Source organism: Rhinopithecus bieti, unplaced genomic scaffold, assembly GCF_001698545.2.
Source record: "Rhinopithecus bieti isolate Rb0 unplaced genomic scaffold, ASM169854v2 scaffold_315, whole genome shotgun sequence".
Classification (NCBI taxonomy): domain Eukaryota; kingdom Metazoa; phylum Chordata; class Mammalia; order Primates; family Cercopithecidae; genus Rhinopithecus; species Rhinopithecus bieti.
The window spans coordinates 4608653-4634248 of record NW_016803481.1 but is presented as its reverse complement, the minus strand read 5'-3'; the positions used below and the strand labels follow the sequence as shown (position 1 = coordinate 4634248).

The window sequence follows — 25596 nt, the reverse complement described above, 5'->3', positions numbered from 1 at the left end:
TAATGAATATGTACACCTCGAAAGCATTTTAAAGGCATGTAAAAGATGAAGCATCCATAATAAACTACGATCATATAGTAAAAAATTTAACACATAGACCCAATGTAGAATCAAAAGTGTGAAGATCTGAATTATAGCCATAAGATCATTTTGATGTTTAAGCTTAATAGCCCCATTTAAAGTAATTGCCATTCCATCTTTTTTTTTTTTTTTGGCAGATAAAATTGGCTTTTAAAGTCACTTACCAATAAATGGCTCTCCTTCACAAACAAACAAAACATCGTCATCCCTGGGGCAAAATAAAAAGCCACCATCAAAATCTAAAAATCACATAATTATCTTTGTGCCTTATAGGAACTGGATCCTTAGAATTATGTAGTACAAATGTTTGCTATCGAATCTAGATCTGCAAAGAAGCTAAGTTTCCAATGCTGTTGTTTAGCTCCCTGAACTTAACTGTCTTTGAATTTAAATTCAAAAATAAGATATTGCACATGAAAGTACTTTTGAAATGGGGGGGAAACCCCCCTACACAAATTATGTGAGTTCAGCTTTCTTATCAACTGAGAATGAATAATTATGCTCAAAGGATAGATTAAAGCCACAGCTAACTCCTCTTTTCTTCTTTACATTTTTTTATCCCTAAATCATTAGCTGTTGTGTGCTTTGGAGATGAAATAAACTGTCATATTAAATCTAGGAAAAATATAGCTGGAAGTAACTCTGCTGTCAGTGTTTACCCACTACAGATCCACCATACACCCAAATGTAAATGGTTGCACATAACCCACAGTTCTAGAAAATCAGTGTACATCCTCGTCCTCAACCCATTACACCAGATACTGTATTGTGAACCCAAAACGAATAAGCAGACATTTTATAGCTCAGAAGGCTTCAGTTATAACCTTCCATTGTAGAAGTTTTTATTTCCTATAGGACATCACAGGACACATTAAATTTTTCTAAGAAGCAGAGTTTGTGCTTGTTAAGGAGAAAGTTAGGTTGATGAGGATCATCATCCAACAATGTGACTCAGTTTTCCTTAGAAACTGAAAGAAGCTGGGATATTGAATATTATATATTGAAAAACTCAGAAATTATCCTAATTTATTTGGATTTAAAATGTAGTATATAGTATTTCCTACTTGTTCGCCATGCCAATTTACTTTTTTCAGATTAGTATAACTGTTTTTTTTTTTTCATTAACAAAACCCAACTAGCTGTATGACCTGAGTGAATCCTCAGCTTCACAGATAATTCGTTTCCTCATCTGTAAAATGAAGGGTCTAGAACTGATTAACTGCAAAGGCAGTATCATATTGAAAGGTCATTTTGATCTGGATTTATACAGAGACTTTGTATATTATTGTAAGTTAAAGCATCATTATCTTCACATCATTGATAAAAAAAACTCATGCTTTGCCAATCAAATGGTATAACTGAGGCAAAGCAATTATAACATAACTGGCATAGTCAATACTTAATTTGTGTTCCCTTTACCATCTTCTTTGTTAAGTATCTTCCTGCTCCAAAATTCTCTGACCTCATGAAGATGAAGTAAGGTGAACTACACACTTGTTTTAAAGAGATGAATCTGCCTGGGATATTTAAAGAACAAACAAGTAAGTCTTTAATTATGGTGGATCACTGGTGATATCTCCACTTAGAATTATATCATATTTATAAAGTTTTCACAAAATCTGGCCTTTGTAATATTTATAAAATGCAAAGCATTTCTTAGGAAATGATTAACAAGCAGGTGCATATAAAAGTGAAGAGATAAATTAGATTTCTAATGTTAAAAACTGCATGTCTTATTAGATCCTTCTCTAGTACCACAAAGAAGAAATTCCTCATAGCCATATATGAACTATGCAGAAAGACTATCAGTATACTCAAATGTATACTAAGGGTTTTCTAGCTGATCAATACAGCTTAAGCCCAAATGATTTAAATTCCAAAGACCAAATTCTAGGTAATCACTTGCCAAAATCCTGTATTCTTAAGAGTGATTAAACTACTGCTTAAGGGAAACAGCACAGCACCAAGAAGTTGAGGCACACTGTTGACAGCTTATAAAAAGGTGAAGGTTACCTGATCAAAGCAATATCATCAATCAGTCCACCTTTCCCATTATATACACTGGTGGCTTTTATGCCGAGTTTACTGCTGGCCACAGAAAGCAAATCAGATAAAGTTCCATATACAGCAACCACCTGTAAATACACCAGATTAATATGAACAACTTATTTAATAAATGTTATCCCAACAAGTTACAAACCATCACAGTAAAACAGGGCTAAAAAGAGTATCATATAAAAGGAGACTTCAAGAGGTTCTTAACAGTGCCCCCTTTTCTTCTATGACTCATTTATTCACTTGGTGCCTAAAATTGTCGAATCCTAAACTAGAACATAAGAAATCATCTCTGACCAAAACAATCTACAATCCTAAGGTGTGTTCAATAGCGCTCCAGTTGTGAAGTAAGATAGACCTACACTTCAATCTAGAGTCTGACATTTTCTAGCTGTCAACTTGAGTCAACCTATTGATGCTTCTGTTGCTTTAACTAAAAATGAAGAAAATAGTAGCACCTACTTCAGAAGATTATTACGAGTTCATGCGTAAGAGCTTAGTGAAGAGACTGAGACCTAGTAAGTCCCTATTATGCTGTCCTTTTATTATTTATTTATTTGAATGGTACACCCTTAGGAGTCCACTAGTGCTGTTTATTATATCATTATCTACATCAACTACCATAGAAAATATAACTTCCTACCTCATTTATTTAATTTTTCATTAACTAAGCCAGATTTTAGCATCTAATATTAAGAATAGAGCAAACAGCCAGGTGACAATGAATTGATCTGTCCTGCTGTGAATCCAGCATTCTGATATATGTGTAAGACACATGCAACTGTTTAAGCACGGGGGCTGACAATCTCTACATGTAAGTGAATTTTGTGCCCTGGTCCTAACTGTAACTGTGGGTTCCCAGCAGCTGAGTTGTACAGTTGCACCATTATCAGTTATGACCTCTGAAAGTTAGGAATAAAATGTAGGAGAGGGTCGGTCGCAGTGGTTCATGCCTGTAATCCCAGCACTTTGTGAGGCTGAGACGGGCAGAGCACTTAAGGCCTGGAGTTTGACCAGCCAGACCAAAATGGAGAAACCCTGTCTTTACTAAAATACAAAAATCAGTCAGGTGTGGTGGCACATGCCTGTAGCTACTCCAGAGGCTGAGGCATGAGAATTGCTTGAACCCGGGAGGCAGAGGTTGCAGTGAGCCAAGGTTGCACCACTGCACTCCAGCCTGTGTGACTGAGCAAGCCTCTGTCTCCCCACAAAAAAAAGAAAAGAAGTACGTGAAGAGCTAAACACGAAGTACAATCAGCCAGCTCATGGACGTCCCAAGATCATTATGTCAAGATGCCATATGAAGTGAGCACTAAGGCTGGTCCTCTGTCCACCAGTGACTGGAATACAGTGGAGAGTTTCTAGTTAAATAAATAAAGTAAATGAAGGCCATAGAAAAAGCTGCTTGATAACAAAGAGTGTGCAGTTTTTCAAAAGCAGAGTACTCAGATTCCAACTTTTTTCTCTTGGATCAGAAGAATGAAAGAGAGAGGAGTGCTGGGGCATTTTGGAAAGTGTTGAAGGCGAGAAAAATATAAACGGAACCAAGTGCATTATTAAAAATACTGCATAACCCAAGTGTCTATAAGCAGGTAATTGTATAAATATGGTATAGACATACAACTGAATATTATTCAGCAATAAGAAACAATGAGGTACAGTGGCTGATGCCTATAATCCCAGCACTTTGAGAGGCTGAGACAGGTGGATCGCTTGAGTCCAGGATTTTGAGACCTGCCTGGCCAACATGGTGAAACATGGTCTTTACAAAAAAAAATACAAAAAGTAGCAAAGATGGTGGCACATCCCTGTAGTCTCAGCTGCTTGGGAGGCCAAGGTGGGAGGATGACCTGAGCCTGCCAAGTCAAGGCTGCAGTGAGCCAAGATCACACCACTGTACTCCAGCCTGGACATGATGGGACGGAAAAGAAAAAAGGAAAAGAGAAAGGAAAGGAAAAAGAAATGAAAAGGGAAAAGGAAAGGAAAGGAAAGAAAAAAGGAAATGAAAGGAAGGGAGAAGAGAAGAGACATGAATTCTGACACGTTACAACATGGATGAACCTTTGTGACAGTATGCTAAATGAAGTAAGCCAATAAGAAAAGGATAAATATTCTAAGATACCACTCACATGAAAGTACCCAAAACAGGCAAATTCATACAGATAGAAAGCAGAATAAAGGTTACCAAGGCATAGATGGGAATGCAGAGTTATTTCTTAATGGGTACAATTTCTGTTTGGGATGATGACCAAGTACTGGAAATAAACAGTGGTGATGGTTACACACATTGCGAATGTAAACAATGTCAATGAATTACACATTTAAAAAATGGTTAAAATAATAAATTTTGTCCTATCTTTCATCACAATAAAAAAATAATGCAAAGCACTAGGCGCAGTGTCCTACACACAGCAGGCTTGCCACAAATAATTAAAGCCTGAGTAAAATACGTCCCCCATATTTCCTATGATTGTTCACCTCTGCAACACAGTGAGGAATTCTGTAATTGCATCATACACATTCCTGGGAAAAAGGTAAGAGAAATATAGTACCTAGGGCATTGCACATGGCAAAGCTGGGGTTGTGTTAAGGCAAAGAGCATGAAGAAAGTAAAGACAGAGAAGAGAGAAGCAAACATGCAAAGGAGCAAGAGATTGACCAAAGCAGATGCAAAACAACTTCTGCAGTCAGAAGGTGCTGAGAGGAGGGTAAGAAGTACCTCTTTCCCAATTCAATGTTCTTGGCATAGTTGCCATTATACAAATCATTTTCTAAATCTTTCGTTTCCCCTTTATTTACCTCTGGCCCTTGTATCTCAGTATGGCTTTCTTTTGCCTGATATCCCCTCCTTGCCCTAACACCAACTTTCTTCCTCAGTATCTCTTCCACTGCTCTCTCATCCATACCATAAAACAGATGCAAGTTGAATGCACCCACCTGTATTATCCTTCTGTGATTAACATAATATTATAGCTTAAGATCTTATATGACTTATTGAAAATACACTAACTTGAATTGTTGTCTACTTCCATAGGATTGACTTGGTTTTTCTGTGGGTCAGCTGTCTTCCGATGAAAATAAAGGCCACCTGTCATGTTTTAAAGCTGTGCTGTCCAATGTGGAAGCCACGAGCTTCATGAGTCTGTTTAAATTTTAATTTATTAAAATTAAAAGTTAAAATGCAGTTCCGTCACACTAGCCACATTTCAAGTGCTCAACTGCCACACTGGCTAGTGGTTCCCATATTGAATAGCACAGATTTCCATCATCTCAGTAGTTCTATCAGACAGTGCCATTCTAAAGAGCAGAATAAAATGAAGAAGAAGGAAAAAAAAACACTATTTTAATTCTATTAGGCTTTCCCATGACATAGGAACCCAAAGTAACAAATTGATGAAATACAACTCAAGACCTGTTTGTTGTTTTATTCAGAGGGTTAGGATGTTGCCATCTTCCATTTCTTCCCTACTGAAGTTAAATGTGACCAGATGAGAGAAAAAAAACCACACATACTGTTTGGCAAGGACTATTCTCAAGGCAATCAAAGTACAATAGGTGTCTCCTTGAAGGCTGTAAAACTACTAAAGGAGCACAGTCTAGGTATAAACTGAATTCAACTTTTATTTTATTGCCACTTAAATCAATCTTAATAAAGTATCAAAAACAATTTACCATATCACTAAGTATTTTCTAATCTGGCTGTCTGCCTGGATCCTAAAGGTCCAGTAAAAAAATTAATTTGCAAAAACTTGTTATGAATTCTGTGAACAGAGGTGACTAATTACCCCTTGGTAAAGCTGATAAGCGTACTAAAGAAGTACATCCCTGAGTTGTTCTACTAATAACCGCCATAGGTTCAAATTGAAGGATCCACCTAGCTAAATGGTACATTACCTGGCTTATAGCAGGTCTTTGATAAATATTTCTTGAATGTTGAGTGTTGAACTAGGACATGCCTTTTTTGTGTGACAATCAGTCATATTCATTTAAGTCTCTTACACTGTCATTAGGGTAAAAAAATACACAGTATAAATGCAATTCTAAAGCAATCTGGGCACAGTGGCTCACACCTGTAATGCTGGCACTTTTTGGAAGGCCAAGGTAGTAGGATCACCTGAGGTGAGGAGTTCAAGACCAGCCTGGCCAACATAGTAAAACCGCGCCACCACACCAAGCTAATTTTTACATTTTTAGTAGAGACAGGGTTTCACCATGTTGGCCAGGAGGATGTCGATCTCTTGACCTCGTGATCCACCCACCTCAGCCTCTCAAAGTGCTGGGATTACAGGCGCGAGCCACCACATCCAGCTGAGTTTTTTGTTTTATTTTGTTTGTTTTCCAAATTTGTTACAACGAACCTTTATTACTTTTGTAATAAGGGGGGAAAGTTTTAATTTATTTTAAGGTCTCCATAGCTCCACATACTAGTTTTACAAATAAAATTATTTGAACAGTTTGTAATCAGGCAGTTAACAATTTCCTTTAAGTGAAATAACCAAAGGGTAGTCAATCAGAGAAAACAGAATCAAAATTAGAACAAAGAATTTAATAGTTCTAGAAATTTGAAAATTTCCCTTAATTTGGGCCAATATACTTGTTTTCACTTGGAGGGCTATTCTTGACATTTGTTTTCCAACTAGTCATTCGAGCATACTAACAATACCAAACAAATAAAAAGGAGTTATATTATAATACTAATATTCAAACATTCAAAATCTCTGTATTTTAAACTAATTAGAAACCAGATTTTAAAATATGTATCAACATAAATTTGTCATACATATAGAAAAGATGATTAAGTTAGATTGGCACATGTATTCTTTACATAACAACTCTGTTGAGAAAGAGAAACGATAAAAATCTTGTATATCATGGACATAAGCTCCACTGAGTATATACTAAGTTTGCTGTTGTCCTCATACTGAGCCAAAGAAATCATAAAATGACAGTGCTTACAAAGATCATTTGCTTTCTATGTGTTGTCTCCACCATGTGGGCCTGATGTTTCCATGTCACTGTGATTATCTACTTTAATAACTTAGGCCCTAAGAACAGAAGCATTTTACAGAGTAAATTGAGAAGCATGTCTATTAAAGTTCATGATGACTGTATTATACTACTGTTCAGAGTCAATTCTTTTTCAATTTCAAATCCCATGATAAGTGAAAGCTGTCTATAAGTTGGAAAGTAAAAGGACACCATGCCTAGTAGGATTGGCTAGTTTTAATTTGCCTTTAAATACAATTTTCAAATTGTAATCTATATTATTTAAATTTAAAAATTAAAACCTATACATGTACATAAAATATTTTTTCTTCTTTACCCACAATATTTATTACGTAATACACAAGGAATACTTGTTGAATTTATGCAGGCTGATTTACCCAACAAAATCACCAATCACAATTAATAGCTAAATGTAGAACTCAATTTTCTCTACCTATACTTTTAGTCAAACACATTTTAAATATTTACATGAGCTGATTCTTTAAAAGGTGAGATAATTAACTCTAAGATGAAAAAAGAAAATATTTAAAATGGAAAATGTTGACAATACCAAGTGCTGGAGAAGTTGTAGACCAATGGGGAAGGTTTATGCAATGCTGGTGGGAATATAAATTACTGCAATGACTTTGAAAAAATCTGGCATTATTTTACAAAACTGAATATTTACATAACTTAACACCCAATAATTACAACTACGTGTCTATACCTTAGAGTGGTGGTTCTCACATGTGTGATCCTGTCACCTAGAGCATCTGAACCACATTTCACCTGCAAATTAAAAATGCACATTCCTACCCCACCCTAGACCTGCTGAATATTAACCTTTGGGGATGAAGTCTAGCGGTTTTCTCAGATCCTCCTCCTCCTTCAAGTGACTCTGATGCATGCTAAAGTTTGAGAACTACTTCCCTAGAAAAATGCTTGCTGCTGTGCACCAGGATACATATATAGAAATATTCATGACAGCACTGTTAATTTAACAACAAAATATAAAGAAAATAACCTAATGTCCACTGACAGTATTTGTATAGCATGTACTTTAATAAAGCAGTAAAAATGAATAAATCATCACTATGTCAGATATTATGGTTGGAACAGAATTATACTGAATGAAAAACGCAAGGACTGGCCTGGCATCGTGGCTTATGCCTGTAGTCCCAGCACCTTGGGAGACTGAGGACAGAGGACTGCTTGAGGCCAGGAGTTTGAGACCAGCCTGGGCAATAGAGAAGACGCTGTCTCCACAAAAAACTATACACAATATAATATCAATTTGAGATACAGTATGTCCCGAAGCTGATTTTTTAAAAATGGCTAGGCGCAGTGGCTCACGCCTATAATCCCAATACTTTGGGTGGCCGAGGAAGGCAGATCAGGAGGTCAGCCGAGACCAGCCTGACCAACATGGTGAAACCCCGTCTCTACTAAAAATAGAAAAATTAGCCGTGAGTGCTGGCAAGCTCCTGTAATTCCAGCTACTCAGGAGGCTGAGGCAGGACAATCACTTGAACCCAGGCCGTCACAGGTTGCAGTGAGCCAACATCGCGCCACTGCACTCTAGCCTGGGCAACAGTGCGAGACCCTGTCTTAAAAAAAAAAAAAAAGGTAATTTAGTTATGCATATATATGTGACAAAACTACTGATTTAAAACACACACAGCAAAGAGAAAACAAAACAGAGGTACAGGAAAGTGGATGAGCACATTATGTTATTGATAACATGCTACTTCTTGGGTTGTCTGGCAGACTTACAGATATTTGCTATATTATGTTCCTTTTAATTTTTATGTACATTCTTTATTATATTCTTTACTATGTATCAAATATATTAAGAAAAGTTCAAGCTTAAAAAGTGGGCTCTCACTAGGTTCTTATTAATGTTTGGACTTCAGAGGCAGAGGTTCACATAAAATTTTCACCTTTCTCCAACTCTAACAACGTCATGGATTCGAACCAGGATACTTACTACCAACAACACATTTCTTTTTCATTCTTTGTTGTTGTTGTTGTTTTAGAGATGGGATCTCGCTCTGCTGCCCAGGCTCGTCTTGAACTTCTGAACTCAAGCAATTCTCCCACCTCAGCCTCTCAAAGTGCTGGGATTACAGGCATGAGTCATTGTGCCGGCCCCAACAACATGTTTTGACCTAATACCAAAACCCGAAGAAAAGTTATTTCTTGGACCAAGAATGAAAACACGGTACAGAATGAAAGTATTTCCTACCCTGTTTGCCATGTTTGGCATGATGCCACATACTCAGAAGGCATTTACTAAGTGTTCACTGAATGAATGAATGAATCCGTATACAAAAGGCCTAGGACTTGCACAGCTCATTAATGAATATTCTGAAGTAAAAAAAGCACTCTGTGTTCAAGACATACAGAAATTCTGCACTGACATTAAGTTGCTCAGAAGCCACACGCTGCATTCAGATGCGCAAGTCCCCATTTCAATTTCCTTAATGCCAACTCTTACAGGGAATATTAAAAAGAATAATGAAAATGTTGAGGCACATGGAAAAAGGATGACAGGTACAACATAACTGACTCTTTTGGAGCAGTTTAAAAAACAACAAAAAGGCTGGGTGCGGTGGCTCAAGCCTGTAATCCCAGCACTTTGGGAGGCCGAGACTGGCGGATCACGAGGTCAGGAGTTCGAGACCATCCTGGCGAACACGGGGAAACCCCGTCTCTACTAAAAAATACAAAAAACTAACCAGGCGAGGTGGCGGGGGCCTGTAATCCCAGCTACTCGGGAGGCTGAGGCAGGAGAATGGCGTAAATCCGGGAGGCGGAGCTGGCAGTGAGCTGAGATCCGGGCACTGCACTCCAGCCTGGGCGACAGAGCGAGATTCCGTCTCAAAAAAAACAACAACAACAACAACAACAACAACAAAACCCTCAAAATTTAAATTAAAGATTCCAGTGATTAGAACTAAGGCCTTCAAATGTTTCTGACCACACACCCCAATGGTAACACACTTTTGGGCATGTGCTCAAACATCTGTATATTTATGTAGTTACAAACCATATTCCACTATTAGAAAGTACATGTTTTCCCAAATGATGAGGAATTTCAGTGATTTAGACTATGAATCAGCCAGTAAGAATCTCCTAAATATTTATCATTAAATTTAGTGAAATTCTGCCAAACACAGGATTGACTTTAAACATCAAAATAAGCCGGGTGTGGTGGCTCATGCCTGTAATCCTAGCACTTTGGGAGGCCAAGGCAGGTGGATCACCTAAGGTCAAGAGTTCAGGACCAGCCTGGCCAACATGGTGAAACCCTGTCTCTACCAAAAATATAAAAATTAGTCCCAAGTTATGCAAGAGGCGGAGGCAGGAGAATCGCTTGAACCTGGAGGGTAGAGGTTGTAGTGAGCTGAGATCACGCCACTGCACTCCAGCTGGAGCAGAAGAGCAAACCGCTGTATCAAATAAATAAATATAAATATAAAAGTAAAAAACAAAAACCAAAAAATAAAATCAGAAAAGAAAAAAGTCTGAAGCCATTTGTCTTCATGTCCTAGAAAAGTATTTCTAAATATCTTGCTAACTAGGATGACTCATCCTATCAATGGCTAATATTTCAAAGAATAACATACACTTAGGGAGAGGCAGATTATTAATAGCAATTAATAAATAGGACTTCAACTAGTCTTCTTTAAAACTCAGCACTGTTTCAACTTCTCAGGCCCAAAGAGACCCACTCTTTTTTTAGTCTCATGGTTTATACATACTAGGAGAAGTGGCAGCTCCTGCCATTTCCTCATTGTTTACTTGTGCTTGCATAATTCATATCGACTTCAAGCTGCAGTTTCTTTGAAGTAATCCTTTAAGATCACTTGGCATTTTGGTGAGGGTTAATTTAGTTAAAACTAGATATAAATCTTAACGTGGCAGTTGTAAGCTTCCATAGCACAATGTCAATGACAACCAATCGGTGAAGAAGCCACTATTAATTAACCTTTTCACATGTGAAGGCCCTCCCTTCTTACAGGAGACCTGAGACCAGCTGACATGTTCAGTGACTGGAGGCACCTGTGTCGTTCCAGATCTGAAAAATCACGTTTCCACCTTATTTTATATTTTTAAGTGTAAGATACAAACAAAAGGTATATTTCTTCCTGACCTCCAATAAATCATCGTGGACACCATCCGTGGTGTGCCATCTCACTCTGGAAACCACTGTTCAGAGAATGCATAGCCCTCTCTCCAACATCAAATACATTCACCACTAGTTGCATTTATTCAATACACAGAAAATTCGTGGTGAGCATGTAACACAGCACCTTGGAAGAATTCTCTGCCTCTCCACACCTTTCCCCAGGCTTTATAGTCCCACAGTCTGGTAACCACTAAACAAGCTATAAGAGGGAAACTTATTTGAAAAAAAAAAAGATTATTCTTATAACCAGGAAACAAAAGCAGGAGCGAGGTAAAGGAGATAAGTGGTACAGATATTCCAACTGGTGGATGGGAAATCAAATTCTGTTCTATTTGAGTAGCACTTTTCCCTAGCTTATTCTTAATGAACATTCATGTCATGATCATGCCAATCCAATTAGTCACTTTATATATAAAAATGCAAGCTGTTATGTATTATGTAGCTCTTTTGTCAAATAAGAGTAATTATAAAATTTTTTAATCAACTGAAAGGAGAGAAAGCACTGCCAACGTTATCTTAGAATATGTTCATCAGCTGAGCAGTGAAGATCACGGCTTTGTTTCTTTTATCTAGTACTCTCCAGTTTGGATTTTATGATCGTTGTAACATAAACATACTCATATTTAATTATTTGAGATGCATTTTCCCCAATCTTCTGAGATTCTCTAGCAGAATATTTTTAAAGTAAATAAAATTTAAATCCAAGAATCTAATCTAGTCAAACCTAGATAGTTAAAAAAAAATCCGTGTGAACAATATGGAAAGACCAACTCAGTTAATTTTTGACAACCAAATTGAGTGGATTCGGGAGAGATTCAGAGCAAAAATATTTATGACTAGGTCTAAATATTTGTCTTCCATGAGTAACATAGCAGAGATACTGCATGAAAAAGGTCAATCGGAAGTTTATTTTTGAGAAATATTACCAATTTTGGATATACTAAATCTTTCTTAGAGTAACAACATAACGTTTTAGATAATACCAGCTAACTACAGAACAGGTTTAGAAAAAGTTAATAGTGATGAGAAATGTAAACTTCGTGAGCATATTTTCGGGGTAGCATTCATGATACCTCAAGAACTCTAATTTATACCAATTCTGTTTTAAAATGAGTATTAAATCTCTAAGATCAGAAGAACACAAAATTATAGCCAACAAACCACACTCTCGTTCGAATTTTCAGGGCATGTTCACTCTACACTGAATAATCGGAAAGCCATTTTTAATGCCACTGGACAATTTCACTATTTAAAAATTTACAGTGTTTCCCGAATGTGCAGGCATCAGAGTATTTTGGCAACTAACACAGTGAAACCCATTTACCTTTACCTTAGACTCGTAAAGGCTGAGTTACTTCTGGGTGTCATTTAGCAACGCAGTAAATGTCTGCCTTGAACAGTCAAAATTTCCCAAAGTAGCAGAACAACTTTCATGGGTGGGGCAAAAGGCTGGGAAGGAAGAGAATTCGTTTTGGCTTGCTCCAGCGCTGGAAGAACACTTAGCACCACACCCTCCGCAAAGGCCTACCTAACACAGCAAAGGCGACTGTCAAATCGATCCCTTTTGGGTCTGCTGTCCCCGTCCTCTAGGGAATCAAAATAAGGCAAAATAATAAAACGAGTACAGAGAAGTTTGGCGGCGTCGGGGGGTGGGGGCTTGAGGCATCTCACAGAGAAGGGCAAAAATCAACAAGAAAATGCCCCATTTTAAAATCCTGTCTTCGACCTCGGATGGGAGAAGATTTTGTTTATCCACGCGCAGTTTACTTCTGTCTCCCTGACCCATCTCCACAGGCTCTGGTGCCCGCCGCCACTTTCCGAGCAGACCATTACTCAGCACGGGAGCCGGCGCGCCTCCTCCCGCAGGCGGGAGCGGGGTCTCGGGGACAGGCGGGAAGAGGCGCGACCGCCCGGGCGCCCAGGTGACCGCGGCCCTCTCCGCTCCCCAGTCCCCGCGCCCCCCGCACCGCGCATCCCGGGAGTCCCGGAGCCCCCCGTTCCCGACCCGCGCCGGCCCCAGGCAGCCTGAGGGCGCCGAAAGGCGCAGGGCTTCGGCCACAGGGGGTTCCTGAGGGCTAGGGGAGGGAGGCCGCGGGGACCCTGTGCCTGTCCCGGGCGCCCCCAGCCCGCGCACGCCCACCTCCCAGCCCCTCTGCCCAACTTCACCGCTGCCCCGCCAGCCGGGTCCGCGCCGTCCGCCCTCGCCCCGACCCACGGGCCGCCGCGCCCACTCACGCCCCCGTTACCTTTCCATTCTTAGGGCTGCCGTTCAGGAACAGGGTCACCCGCCTCATCGCGCTGCCCCCGCTGGGTCCTGAGTGAGCCGCCACCCTCCCACCTGGTCCTCCTCCCACCTTTTTCTCCTCCCGCCCTTCCCCTCCCTCCACCCACTCGGATTCGCCTCCCTTCGCCACCTTCCTGCCCTTGGGGACACACCACACACACGCACTCTGTCCCACACCCAGGGCTCGGCCGGTCCTCCTTCCCACCCCGCCCCTAGGCTCCTCAGCCTGCCTGGGGCCCTTCCCCCACCACTCCGAGACTGACACTCAGCCTACCAACCAACCCGCGTCACCGGCCAGGGTCCAGCCAATCAGCACCCAGTGTCGGGCGGGCCCTGGCTAACCTAGCCGGGATGGAGGGAGGGAAGAGACGCTGAAGGCTAGTAGACGGGAAGGGGCATCAGCCAATCAGAGAGGCTCCTGGAGCCGGACGGCGACTTACAGCGTTACTGAGCAGGCGCACACTCAAGTCTAGGTAGCGCTCATCTGCATACGAGGGCGGGGTCTACGGAAAGGAGGTGGAGCGCTGAAAGGGACCCAAGCACCAGTCAGCCCCTCCTCCCGCGTTAGCCCCGCCCACAAGCCGGCCCAGCGAGGAAACGGCTGCGGTAGGGACGGACTGATTGGGTAAGAGCCAGCTCTTCGCTCTGTTAGGATTGGTTGAATGAGTCTTTTCGAAGTTTGCAGCATCCAATAGAAAGGTGGGAGGCGGAGTTAAAGCTCTAACAGAAGCGTTACTCCGCGAGACGCTCCCGGAAAGTAGTCCCCGCGGTCACAGGTCAGTGGCAGGTGTCTGTGGTCGGCGGGTTGACTGCAGCTCGCGGTGGCCCCATTCCGAGCCCAGGAAGTCACTCCTGTGCCAAGGAAAGAGGCCTGGGAGCGCTCGGAGTGTGCGCGCATCGGAGAAAGGGGCGGTAGCGGAGTGATTCGTAGAGTAAGTTCGGCATCGAGGGGCGGGGCCGGGAATTTGAATCGGGCGGCGGGCGGAGGAGGCGGCTGGGCAGAGCGAAAGACAGGGACTGCGCGGGCTGTGAGTGCGAGTCGGCCTCAGGGACCCTGGACTCCTTGTTCGGAGAGCGGTTCCCGGCTACGAGTGCTTTGCCAGCAGAGCCCTTCCGGACAGAGGAGCCGGGGTCTGGAAGCAGCGACCAACGCGACGCTCGCCTGCCTCGGGGCTCTGGGAATAAGCCTATCTGCCTGGCCGGCCTTCAGGTGCGGCGTGAGAGGTAGGATTGCAGCCGCGCTGCCATGGGGCTGCTTCTCCGGGGCGTTTTTATGGAGTATGTTCGGCTTACCTTGCAGCACAGAGTTAGTACTCCTCTCAGGAGCTGCTCTGGGTGACCAGGGGTGCATCCGGACCTGCTGAGACAATTTCTGGAAATAGAGCTGCGTCTTGAGAGGAAGTACCCTTATGATTCAGGTCTTCGCTTCGGTTGAAAAGCCATGGCTTATCCTTTGGGGTCTGCTTTGGTGCCTGAACAGCAGTTTCCTCCATTTCTTTCTGTTTAATTTGGCTTTAAAAGTAGGCGTTTTGAGTAGAAGAATGGTTAGCACAGGCTGGGAAGGGTATTGGGGCTGAGTGGGAGGGAAGTGGAGATGGTTAACAGGTACAAAAACATAGAATGAGTAAGATCTAGTATTTGCTAACACAACAGGGTGACGGTCCATAATTTAATTGTGCATTTAAAAATAACAAAGTGTAATTGGATTGTTTTTAACAAAAAGGATAAATATTTGAGATGATGGCTACCTCATTTACTTTGATTTGATTATTACGACTTGCATGCCTGTATCAAAATATTTCACGTACCCCATAAATATATACATCTACTGTATACCCACAGAAATTAAAATAAAAAATGGAACCTGTGACGTGTGTTTCTATGCCAGTATGGACTGTATTACAGTTCAGTCTTGAATGAGGTTCGTGATCGAATCACATTCATCTTGCTGGTGGGGTTATTTTTCATTGTTTCTCTTCACCTCTTAGATGGATGCTAATTCAAAAGACAAGCCCCCTGAAACCAAGGAGTCTGCAATGAATAATGCTGGTATGTGATGATCTGCTTCCTCCTTGTGAAGTTGAAGGTTTAGACAGAGAGTTGTCCTCACCCCTACAATATGTCGTGCGTTTCAGGAAATGCGTCTTTCAGTTTGGGAACTGGGAAGATTATGACTCCTCAGAAGCATGCCGAATTACCTCCTAATCCTTGCACACCAGATACTTTGAAATCACCTTTGAACTTTTCCACAGTAACCGTAGAGCAATTGGGAATTACACCTGAAAGCTTTGTTAGGCACTCTACAGGTAAGAAAAGTTGTCATTCTAGTGTAATGCTTTTCAAGTTTAAACAAAACTTTAATATAATTCAGCTTTATTTATTTATATGTACTGTCATATTATTTTAGGTACCTAAATTGCCTACTCTGTAAACTCGCTTCTTCAGGGAGACTTCTGTGCAGATGCATGGCTCATTTAGCATAGCAGGGATCACAGAATTTCAAGGCATCCGGCATGATAATGTTCTGAAGTCAGAGTCATGCTTAATGCCAATACTAGAAAAAAATGTGTGTGAGTCACTTTTTGACCTGTCACATGCGATGCAGGAGGGTGTTTGATATGAATACTAATAATACATTTTGTTTTCATTTATGGCAAAAATAAGAGAAAGTTTAAGAGCAATTAAGAAAATAATATACTGAAAGATCAGGATGTACCTCCTTTAAAAATCACAAACAGGGCTGGGCACAGTGGCTCATGCTTGTAATCCCAGCACTTTGGGAGGCCGAGGCAGGCAGATAACCGGAGGTCAAGAGTTCGAGACCAGCCTGACCAACATAGAGAAATCTTGTCTCTACTAAAAATACAAAATTAGTCGGGCGTGGTGGCGCATGCCTATATTCCCAGCTACTCAGGAGTTTGAGGCAGGAGAATAGCTTGAACCTGGGAGGCGGAGGTTACTGTGCGCTGAGATCGCACCATTGCACTCCAACCTGGGCAACAAGAGTGAAACTCTGTCTCAAAAAAAAAAAAAAAAAAAAATCACAAACAGAAGATTGATTCCAGCTAATGTCCTTCAAGCAGTAGAAATGAAGTTTACCAGTGAAGTCTGACTTAGATGGAAAAGAAGGAAATACTATATGAGAATGGAATTGGATCAGAGAATAGGTTTTAGAGTTGGAGGATAATGGAAGTCTTGAACATCACAGGGCACTAGACCAGGTAATACATAAGACAAGGTATAAGTGGCACGCCACCCTAACTTGCATTCTCAAGAACATGACTCTTAGACCTTTAAAAAGCTGGATTCATTTTGTGTGCTTAGGCATATGTCCAAAATTCAGGATAGTGCCAGTGGTAGGTATCAGAAAGAAACCAATCATCTTGAAGAATTAAGAATCTGAGACTGCATGTACCTAGGTGGAGATCTTACCTTTCAGTTGTTGGGGATAAAACTGACTTATTTAGAAAAAGAAAAATCCTGAGTCAAAAGCAAAAGCCATCTGTGTGTAGGAAATATGAAACGAAAATGAAAACTTAAAACGTGTTCATGTTATTTATTCTACAACTTTTAATAACTGTTCTATGTACCAGGCACTGTTTTAGAAGCATGGACTAAGTCAGCAGACAAAACAGATTCCTCTTCCACTGACTCTGTATAAACGACTCTGCCAGTAACTCTCTACTGAGCTTTCTGTAGCACATGTTTATCATGTTTTCTCTCTCAGGCTGGTACATCACGCGTATTGGACGTGGTTACTGATGATTGCCTTGTTTTGTTCCAATTTGTAAGAGAGTTTCATTACAGGAAAGTCATCATCCTACCTTAAAAAGTCCAGACGACGTTCTGCAGTCGGTGCTCGGGGCTCTCCTGAAACAAACCATCTGATTCGTTTCATCGCTCGGCAGCAAAATATAAAGAATGCTAGGAAATCTCCTTTGGCACAAGATTCTCCTTTCCAGGTATGATTTGCTTCTGAATTCTGTTGTGAATTCTGTTAGGAAGCTTTTGTGCTGTCTTTACACCTTCTAGTGCATCTGCTCTGTTTCAAATCTGGAGAGAGATTTTCTCTGTGTTTTAGAGAACATGCAGTTAGCGGCTGGGCGCGGTGGCTCACATCTATAATCCCAGTACTCTGGGAGGCAGAGGCAGGCAGATAACTTGAGGTCAGGAGTTCGAGACCAGCCTGTCCAACATGGTGAAACCCCATCTCTACTAAAAATACGAAAATTAGCTGGGTGTGGTGGCAGGTGCCTGTAATTCCAGCTACTCGGGAGGTTGAAGCACGAGAATTGCTTGAACCTGGGAGGCAGAGGTTGCATTGAGCCAAGATTATGCCACTGTGTTCCAGTCTGGGCGACAGAGTGAGACTGTCTCAGAAAAAAAAAAAACAATGCAGTTAGCATAAATGATGATGTTGACCATGGGTGATTTTTCTTTGTTTTGTTTTAGAGACGATCTCAGTCGCCCAGGCTAGAGTACAGTGGTACAATCATAGCTCACTGTAGCAATGAGCTCCTGGGCTCAAGGAATCCTCCCACCTTAGCTTTCCAACTAGCTGGAACTATAGGCATGTGCCACAGCAATGGGCTAATTAAAAAAAAATTTTTTTGTGGAGATGGGGCCTCACTGTGTTGCCGAGGCTTGTTTTGAACTCCTGACCTTAAGCACTCGCTATCAAAGTGCTGGGGTTACATGCGTGTGCCACAGTGCCCAACCCAAACGAGGGTATTTTAAGAGTTGTGAGACCCTGGATAGAATAGCTTTCTAGAGGAGCTTTCTATTTTATTTCACAGTTTTTTTTTCTAATTAATATCTACTTTTCTATGAGGTGAGGCACTACTACCTTTTTAAAAGCTTATCTTAAGTTTCTAATTTTTTCATGACTACTGTGTGTTGATGTATAGGGGCAAGGGTCTCCTGGGACAAAATGTATTTGGGACAACCTTGTGGAGAGGAGCAGCTTATTTATCTGCTGATGGGGGTGTGTTTAACTATTTTTTCAAATTTTTATTTAAATAATACATGCTCCTAAAAAGTCAGATACACTCTTGTGCTACATAGTGACATTTTGCTTGATGAAGGACTAAATATACAATGGTGGTCTCATAAGATAATAATGGAGCTGAAAAATTTCTAAGGCCTGGTGATGTGGCTCACGTAACATTGTGAAACAATGCATTGCTCACGTGTTTGTGGTGATGCTGGTGCAAAGAGTTCTACACTGCTGCCAGTTATCTACAAAAGGTTATCTACAATATATAATACTTGATAGTGATAATGAATGACTGTTCCTGGTTTATGTATTTACCATAGACTTTGTACATTAATTTAAAGTGTATTCCTTCTCTGATTTTTAAAAAAAAAGGACCTTAATGTAGTACGTGTGTCGTGCTGGCAGCAGCCTCACACGTTCTCCCTAATCCATTGGCTATCCCACAGAGCAGTCAAGGAGAGGTACTAATTTAAAGTAGAAACCGAATCATTCACCCGGCTGCTCAAAATCTTCCCATGGCCTCCTGTGATCCCTTGAATTAAACCCACACCCCTTCCTGATGCCTTTGTGTGTCCACTTTGGTGTCTCCCCGTCTCCTTCCACTCAAAGGGCACGCTGGCCTTTCTGCCCCATTCTGTTTCCACTCGGGGCCTTGGCCCTCGTTCTTGGAGAGTACCGCCCTCCTATGACAACTTCCCTTAGACCACTTTCTCATTGTTTTGGCTTCAACTCAGATTTTACTAAAGATAGAGGTCTGTCCTGATTCTAGCTAAACCAGCACTTTTAGGGACTCAGCCACATTACTGATTTTTCTTCTTAATAGCACCTCTTGTACCTGTAACTACATTTATATGTTTTCAGAATTTCACTCTAGACAGTAACCTCCCTGGCCGGATATGGTGGCTCACACTGTAATCCCAGCACTTTGAGAAGCAAAGGAGGGAGGATCATTTGAAGCCAGGAGTTTGAGACCAGCCTGGGCAATATGACAAAACTCCGTCTCTACAAAAAAAATGTTTTAATTAGCTGGGTGTGGTGGCACATGCCTGTGGTCCAAACTATTTGAGAGGCTGAAGTTGGAGGATCGTTTGAGCCCAAGACACCGAGGCTGCATTGAGCTGTGATTGTGCCACTGCACTCCAGCCTGGCTAATAGAGCAAGACCCTGTCTCAAAAAAAAAATAAAGTAATTTTCCCTAGATTCCAAGCCCCTCGAACAGTTTGTGGTACATGGAAGGAAGGTTGTTGACTGACCGACACAATTCCTAAGACAAAAATCTCAAAAAAGCAGTGCATTTTAAATGTTTCATTTGCTTTGTATGTAAACATTGTTCTCCTTCTCCAGTAGAAAATAGAGAAAAAGGCCGGGCGTGGTGGCTCAAGCCTGTAATCCCAGCACTTTGGGAGGCCGAGACGGGTGGATCATGAGGTCAGGAGATCGAGACTATCCTGGCTAACACGGTGAAACCCCGTCTCTACTAAAAATACAAAAAACTAGCCGGGCGTGGTGGTGGGCGCCTGTAGTCCCAGCTACTCGGGAGGCTGAGGCAGGAGAATGGCGTGAACCCGGGAGGCGGAGCTTGCAGTGAGCTAAAGTGAGCTGAGATCCGGCCACTGCACTCCAGCCCGGGCGGCAGAGCAAGACTCTATCTCAAAAAAAAAAAAAAAAAAGAAAACAGAGAAAAAACTATTTTGACTAGAGAAACTTACCATTTTTTTAAAAGTAGCATTTCAGAGGTGCTGCGTGTTGCTAGGATATTAAACCTGCCCCTACCATGTTCAAATATGAGTACAGAAAAAGCACATTCAAAGTAAATTGTATGAATTTGAGATCATCTTTTCCCTATTGTTCTATTAGATGAGTTGAGCACAAGCCTTTTATGAATATTATTGCTGTTTATGTCATGAACATTTATGTCATCAAGCATATTTCAATGTAAAATGTTTTCTTATTATATAATAGAGAATTTGCTTTATATTTAACCGGGAAGAGAATCAAATGTGTGAACAAATCACCATCAAACCTGGCTTCACGATATGAACTGCTTTTCCTCCCTATGATATATATTTTTTTTCTGAGACCAAGTTTTATTCTGTTGCCCAGCCTGAAGTATAGTGGTGTGATCTCGACTCATTGCAACCTCTACCTCCCAGGTTCAAGTGATTCTTCCACCTCAGCCTCCCACATAGCTGGGATTATAGGCACGCGCCACCATGCCTGGTTAATTTTTGTATTTTTAATAGAGACGGGGTTTCACCATGTTAGCCAGACTGGTCTCGAACTCCTGACCTCAAGTGATCCTCCCACCTTGGCCTCCCAAAATGCTGGGATTGCATGCATGAGCCACCGTGCCCGGCCTACTGTGTATGATATCTTAAAGGGAGGTAATTTTTACTTCACTTTTTGCCCATTAGTATAATATTTAAACATTGCCACAAACTTTGTGTCAATGGAAATGTTAGTAGTCCAAGTAATAAAAAAAAAATTTAGAGAGAGAACTTCATTTGTAATTTATTTTTTATGTAAATGGAACTCTCAATTTTTATATTACTTGCCTTTATCTGGCACTTCTATCCCTACTAGTATAAATTTCATTTTATCCGTCTTTGGCTGGAACCCTATTAACGGGATTTCCATAGAGCTTCTGTGCTTATACCGTCTAACTTTGTATTTTAAGAGAATGGCAGGCTTTCAACCCTAAGAAGTAAATATCCTCCAGGTCCCATACAGTCAGGACAATTAACTGGGAAGAGCCAAAAAAGAGAGCAATGCAAATGTGGTATCTGAGTATGTATGGAACTTCTGTATCTCATTCTGGCCCCTGGGCTGGAGGGCATGTGTAGAGCGGTGCTGAGTAGAAACAGCTTGGACTGAAGTAGGTATGCTGAGACTTACCTGTGACACAGGCACCATTGCAGATGGCTTCCTATGGATACATCTAGCACAACATTTGGTAAAAATTGCAAACAGGTTGCTCCTGTCCCTTTTTGTTGTACCATCCCAGAGCGCAATGTTTTCTTGGCACCCTCCATCTACTCTTAGGCTGGCCTCTCAACATTTTTGTGCCAAACTTCTTTATTCAAACTGAAAATGTGTGATTCCAGGGTGAAGAAGCTCTACCACACTAACTCCTTACCTCTGATCTTCAAAAAGCATATGTGTACTGTATTTAATTTGGGATTCAAAGGCTGTAGGCCTAGAATATAGAAAGTATGAATTGATTATAATCTTATATATTTTGTACTTTTGCAGGGCAGCCCTGCACTGTATCGAAATGTTAACTCTTTAAGAGAACGAATATCGGCCTTCCAGTCAGCTTTTCACTCCATAAAGGAAAACGAGAAAATGACCGACTGTCCAGAATTCTCAGAGGCAGGAAGAGAGTCCGAGATGACAGACTTGAGTGAGTAGAGATAATTCGTTCAGTTTTGACTTCAGTATTTATAAAGACAAGCTTCTGAGATATGAAATGATTTAGTGTGAAACAATCTTTTCAGAACACAGTTATGTTTATGAAATGAGACTAACATTAAAATTTGGGGCATTTCACATAAAATATGGATTTCTGGTTTCTCTTGGAAAAAAAAAACCTGGCATCAGGCATTCCTAATCCTACATTTCCACATGGTTGCAATTAAATTTTAAGTTTTAAAATGTCAGAGATAATTAGCTCATTTCACCTTTACCATAGAGCTTTTGGCAATTTTGAGTTTATAAATCTTGATTTTTACAGGATTATTATTAAGCTTGGCAAGCATTTAATACATGAAATAAATTCATATAAATTTTATATGAGTACCAAACACCCAACCTTGATGTTAAAAACAAATATATCCAGCCAGGCGCAGTGGCTCATGCCTGTAATTCCAGCACTTTGGGAGGCTGAGGAGGGAGGATCACTTGGGATCAGGAATTCGAGACCAGCCTGACCAACATGGTGAAACCCTGTCTCTACTAAAAATACAAAAAATTAGCCAGGCATGGTGGCACATGCCTGTTATCCCAGCTACTGGGGAGGCTGAGGCAGGAGAATCGCTTGAACCCGGGAGGTGGAGGTTGCGGTGATCCCAGATCGTGCCATTGCACTCTAGCCTGGGCAAAGAAGTGAGACTCACTTTCAAAAAAAAAAAAAACACCACACACACAAGTATATCCAATCTGATAACCTGCTATGTTCTGTAACTCTTAGATTGTAGTTTATTTGGTTGTTTTTTGAGTCTTTTTTTTTTCCCCCTAATCACAAAGCATTTCAGACACCAGAATGTGGCAAAATCTTGGTCTTACTGTAATCATTATAACCATTCTCTGGTACTTTACACGCTAAGGTTCCAAATGAGTTTGTTTTGAATTCTTGAACCATCTTTAAGTGCAATTTCAACACCACCCATGAGGATTGCTCTGTTAGCCCAAGACAAGGCCCCCTCATCTGTCTCTAGAGTGTGTGACCTGTTCAGATTTACCGATTTATATTTGTAGTTTGTGACTCACTTATTGTTTCAGTTTTTTCCTGGGTCTTAAAATTTATTTACATCATTATAATTCTGCAGACAATTCCTTTTTTTTAAGCTAGAAAAAACTGAGGCACATTGTGGTTATCTGTTTCATAAAGTCATACAGAGTATTAGAAAATAACCACATCTTTTAAAATAACAGGTGTCATCATACATTTAAAAAGCGTAAGATACTATGTTAGACATGCGAAAGTATTTTAGTATATCTTATCTTTTCAATAGGCATGTTTTCATTCCTTTCAGTTAGATTTATTGTTTTGGAATAAAAAAGTGTGCTAGATTTTTCTTTTCATTGATAATTTAGACTCAAGAACTAGATTTTACTAAAATTATTACGATGCACAATAGCCGGGTATGGTGGCTCATGCCTGTAATCCCAGCACTTTGGGAGGCTGAGGTGGGTGGATCACCTGAGGTCAGGAGTTCAGACCAGCCTGACCAACGTGGTGAAACCCCATCTGTACTAAATATACAAAGATTAGCCGGGCATGGTGGCATGAGCCTGTAATCCCAGCTACGCAGGAGACAGAGGCAGGAGAATCACTTGAACCCAGGAGGTGGAGGTTGCAGTGAGCTGAGATCGCACCGTTGTACTCCGGCCTGGGTGACGAGTGAAACTCTGTCTCAAAAAAAAAAGAAAAGAAATAAATATATATTTTATATATATGAAAACATTTATGCCTGTGTTGTTTTGTTTTTGTTTTGTGTTTATAGCCAGAAAGGAAGGTCTCAACCTGTGCCAGCAGTCTGGGTTCCCTGCAGTGTTGTCCTCCAAACGTCGGAGAATATCCTATCAGAGAGACTCTGATGAAAATCTAACAGATGCTAAAGGAAAAGTAATTGGTCTCCAGATACTCAATATTGATACAGACAGAGCATGTGCAGTTGAAACTTCTGCAGATCTTTCTGAGGTAATTCACTTACTTTACGCATAGGCAAATGAAGTTTTGGTTTTCTGCATAGGCAGTTTTAAGGCTGTCAGTGCCATTCTTCAATTTTAGTACCTTGTTCTGCCCTGTGGTAGCTGGGTGTGTGTGTGTGTGTGTGTGTGTGTGTGTGTGTGTGTGTGTGTGTGTGTGTTTCCTACCTGTTAATTTTATGGTTGTTGGCATTTATTGCTTATTAGAGACGGTTTGGATAGCAATCTCACTTTTGACTACTAACCTTACAAAGAGAATAAGCCCTGGGATCTTCTGTGTGTGAGGTATTCTAGAGGGTGATACTCTAAGAAGGGAGGAAGTTACAGTCCTGCCCTCAGGCAGTATTTTTTCTACTGGGGAGCAGGGTATAAGCAGATGCCTTCTATGTGGGGTGTACTCCACAGGCCTGGAAGTCTTGCACTTATGCCTGCCCCTGACTGCTTTCCTTCTGATGGAAATGAGGGTGCCATTCAGCAAATTCGCCTTTGCTCTGCTCACTTCTTTCAAGTAGCTGTAGGGATTTTTGTGGCTTACAACTACCTAAACCCTGTCAACATGATCAAAAGGTGATATTAGAAGAAAAGTAATACTACTGAAGATCAGCTGACCTGTGTGCGCACTTGTGAACAGGGAGCTGGTCTTTCCTGACAGGCTTTTCTTGCTTCATGCTCCTAGTTCTGGTTTGACACACTAGCTCCTCATGTCCTTTGTGAGAGGAGACACCTAACACCATTACAGTTGGAACTCTTTCTGCACCTTCTCTGTCACTTAGATCCAGTGCTCGTCCTATTCGTTTTATATGGACTGGCAGAACAAAGATTTGATAGTTATTAGAGATTCTTCAGGCTCCAGTGGATTTCAGTCACCTATAATCTTGGCTCCCTCCACCCTGTTCAGGTTGATGTGAAATCCCCACCGGACAGAAGCAAGAGTAATTGTTTGTTATCAGAACTTTGATTAATTGTTTGAACATACATCATGATTCAGATATTATTTCTGAATTAATGTGGCTGTGTTTTCTATCCTAGCCTTTAATGTTTTTCATATCCCAGTTATTGATTTCGTTTGGTATTTGATAATTATATAAACTTTATTTTGAGAATTTTCTCTAAAGAATTGCAGATAATACAACTCTCTAGGCTATAACAACAAAAATATGTCCTTTAAACTTTTCCTGGGGAATTAAAAGTTGATTTGTCGGATGTTCAGGATGCAGTTAGTATGGATACTTCATTGTTAGATCCTGTACACTTTGTGTTTATGAGATAATGAAGGTGACTGAACTCCAGATTTCCAGGTAATCTATAATGTTTACTCAAATCTTTATAAAGACATTAGTAGTACTGTAAGTAATAAAATGTAATACTCTTTCCATTTTTCCCCAAGAAATCGTCTAAACGTGGTTCAATACAGTCTGGAGTTTTAGTTGAAGAATCTCTTCCCCTTTCAGAGCTCACAGAGACTTCAAATGGTAAGTAATCTTTTCTTAGTACATGGCCAGTTTCCCAATTCATAGACATTTATGATTTGTGTACCTGTTTGCTAAAATTTGGGGAAAATGATATTGCTTC

The 25596-nt window shown here is 40.8% G+C and overlaps 2 protein-coding genes across 6 annotated transcripts in view; one reads left to right on the top strand and one right to left on the bottom strand.

The window, feature by feature from the left end:
* Positions 1 to 13825, bottom strand: part of KCTD9 (potassium channel tetramerization domain containing 9) — a 30414-nt gene extending 16589 nt beyond the window's left edge. The window contains exons 1-3 of one of the 2 annotated variants that reach the window (XM_017885504.1): positions 13561 to 13825; positions 2095 to 2216; positions 246 to 289 (exon numbers count right to left, since the gene is read on the bottom strand). In XM_017885504.1, coding sequence (XP_017740993.1) covers positions 246 to 289; positions 2095 to 2216; positions 13561 to 13608 — 214 coding nt within the window. In that variant the 5' untranslated portion in view covers positions 13609 to 13825. Of the gene's footprint in view, positions 1 to 245; positions 290 to 2094; positions 2217 to 7092; positions 7144 to 13560 lie in introns of those variants that run through there. The other variant, XM_017885512.1, reaches the window with a different exon arrangement.
* Positions 13826 to 13913: 88 nt separating this feature from the next.
* Positions 13914 to 25596, top strand: part of CDCA2 (cell division cycle associated 2) — a 50360-nt gene continuing 38677 nt past the window's right edge. Inside the window, exons 1-8 of one of the 4 annotated variants that reach the window (XM_017885468.1) lie at positions 14254 to 14530; positions 14705 to 14822; positions 15587 to 15647; positions 15734 to 15904; positions 17391 to 17560; positions 21847 to 21997; positions 23820 to 24016; positions 25412 to 25496. In XM_017885468.1, coding sequence (XP_017740957.1) covers positions 15587 to 15647; positions 15734 to 15904; positions 17391 to 17560; positions 21847 to 21997; positions 23820 to 24016; positions 25412 to 25496 — 835 coding nt within the window. In that variant the 5' untranslated portion in view covers positions 14254 to 14530; positions 14705 to 14822. Of the gene's footprint in view, positions 14224 to 14253; positions 14823 to 15586; positions 15648 to 15733; positions 15905 to 17390; positions 17561 to 21846; positions 21998 to 23819; positions 24017 to 25411; positions 25497 to 25596 lie in introns of those variants that run through there. The other 3 variants (XM_017885483.1, XM_017885476.1, XM_017885492.1) reach the window with 3 other exon arrangements.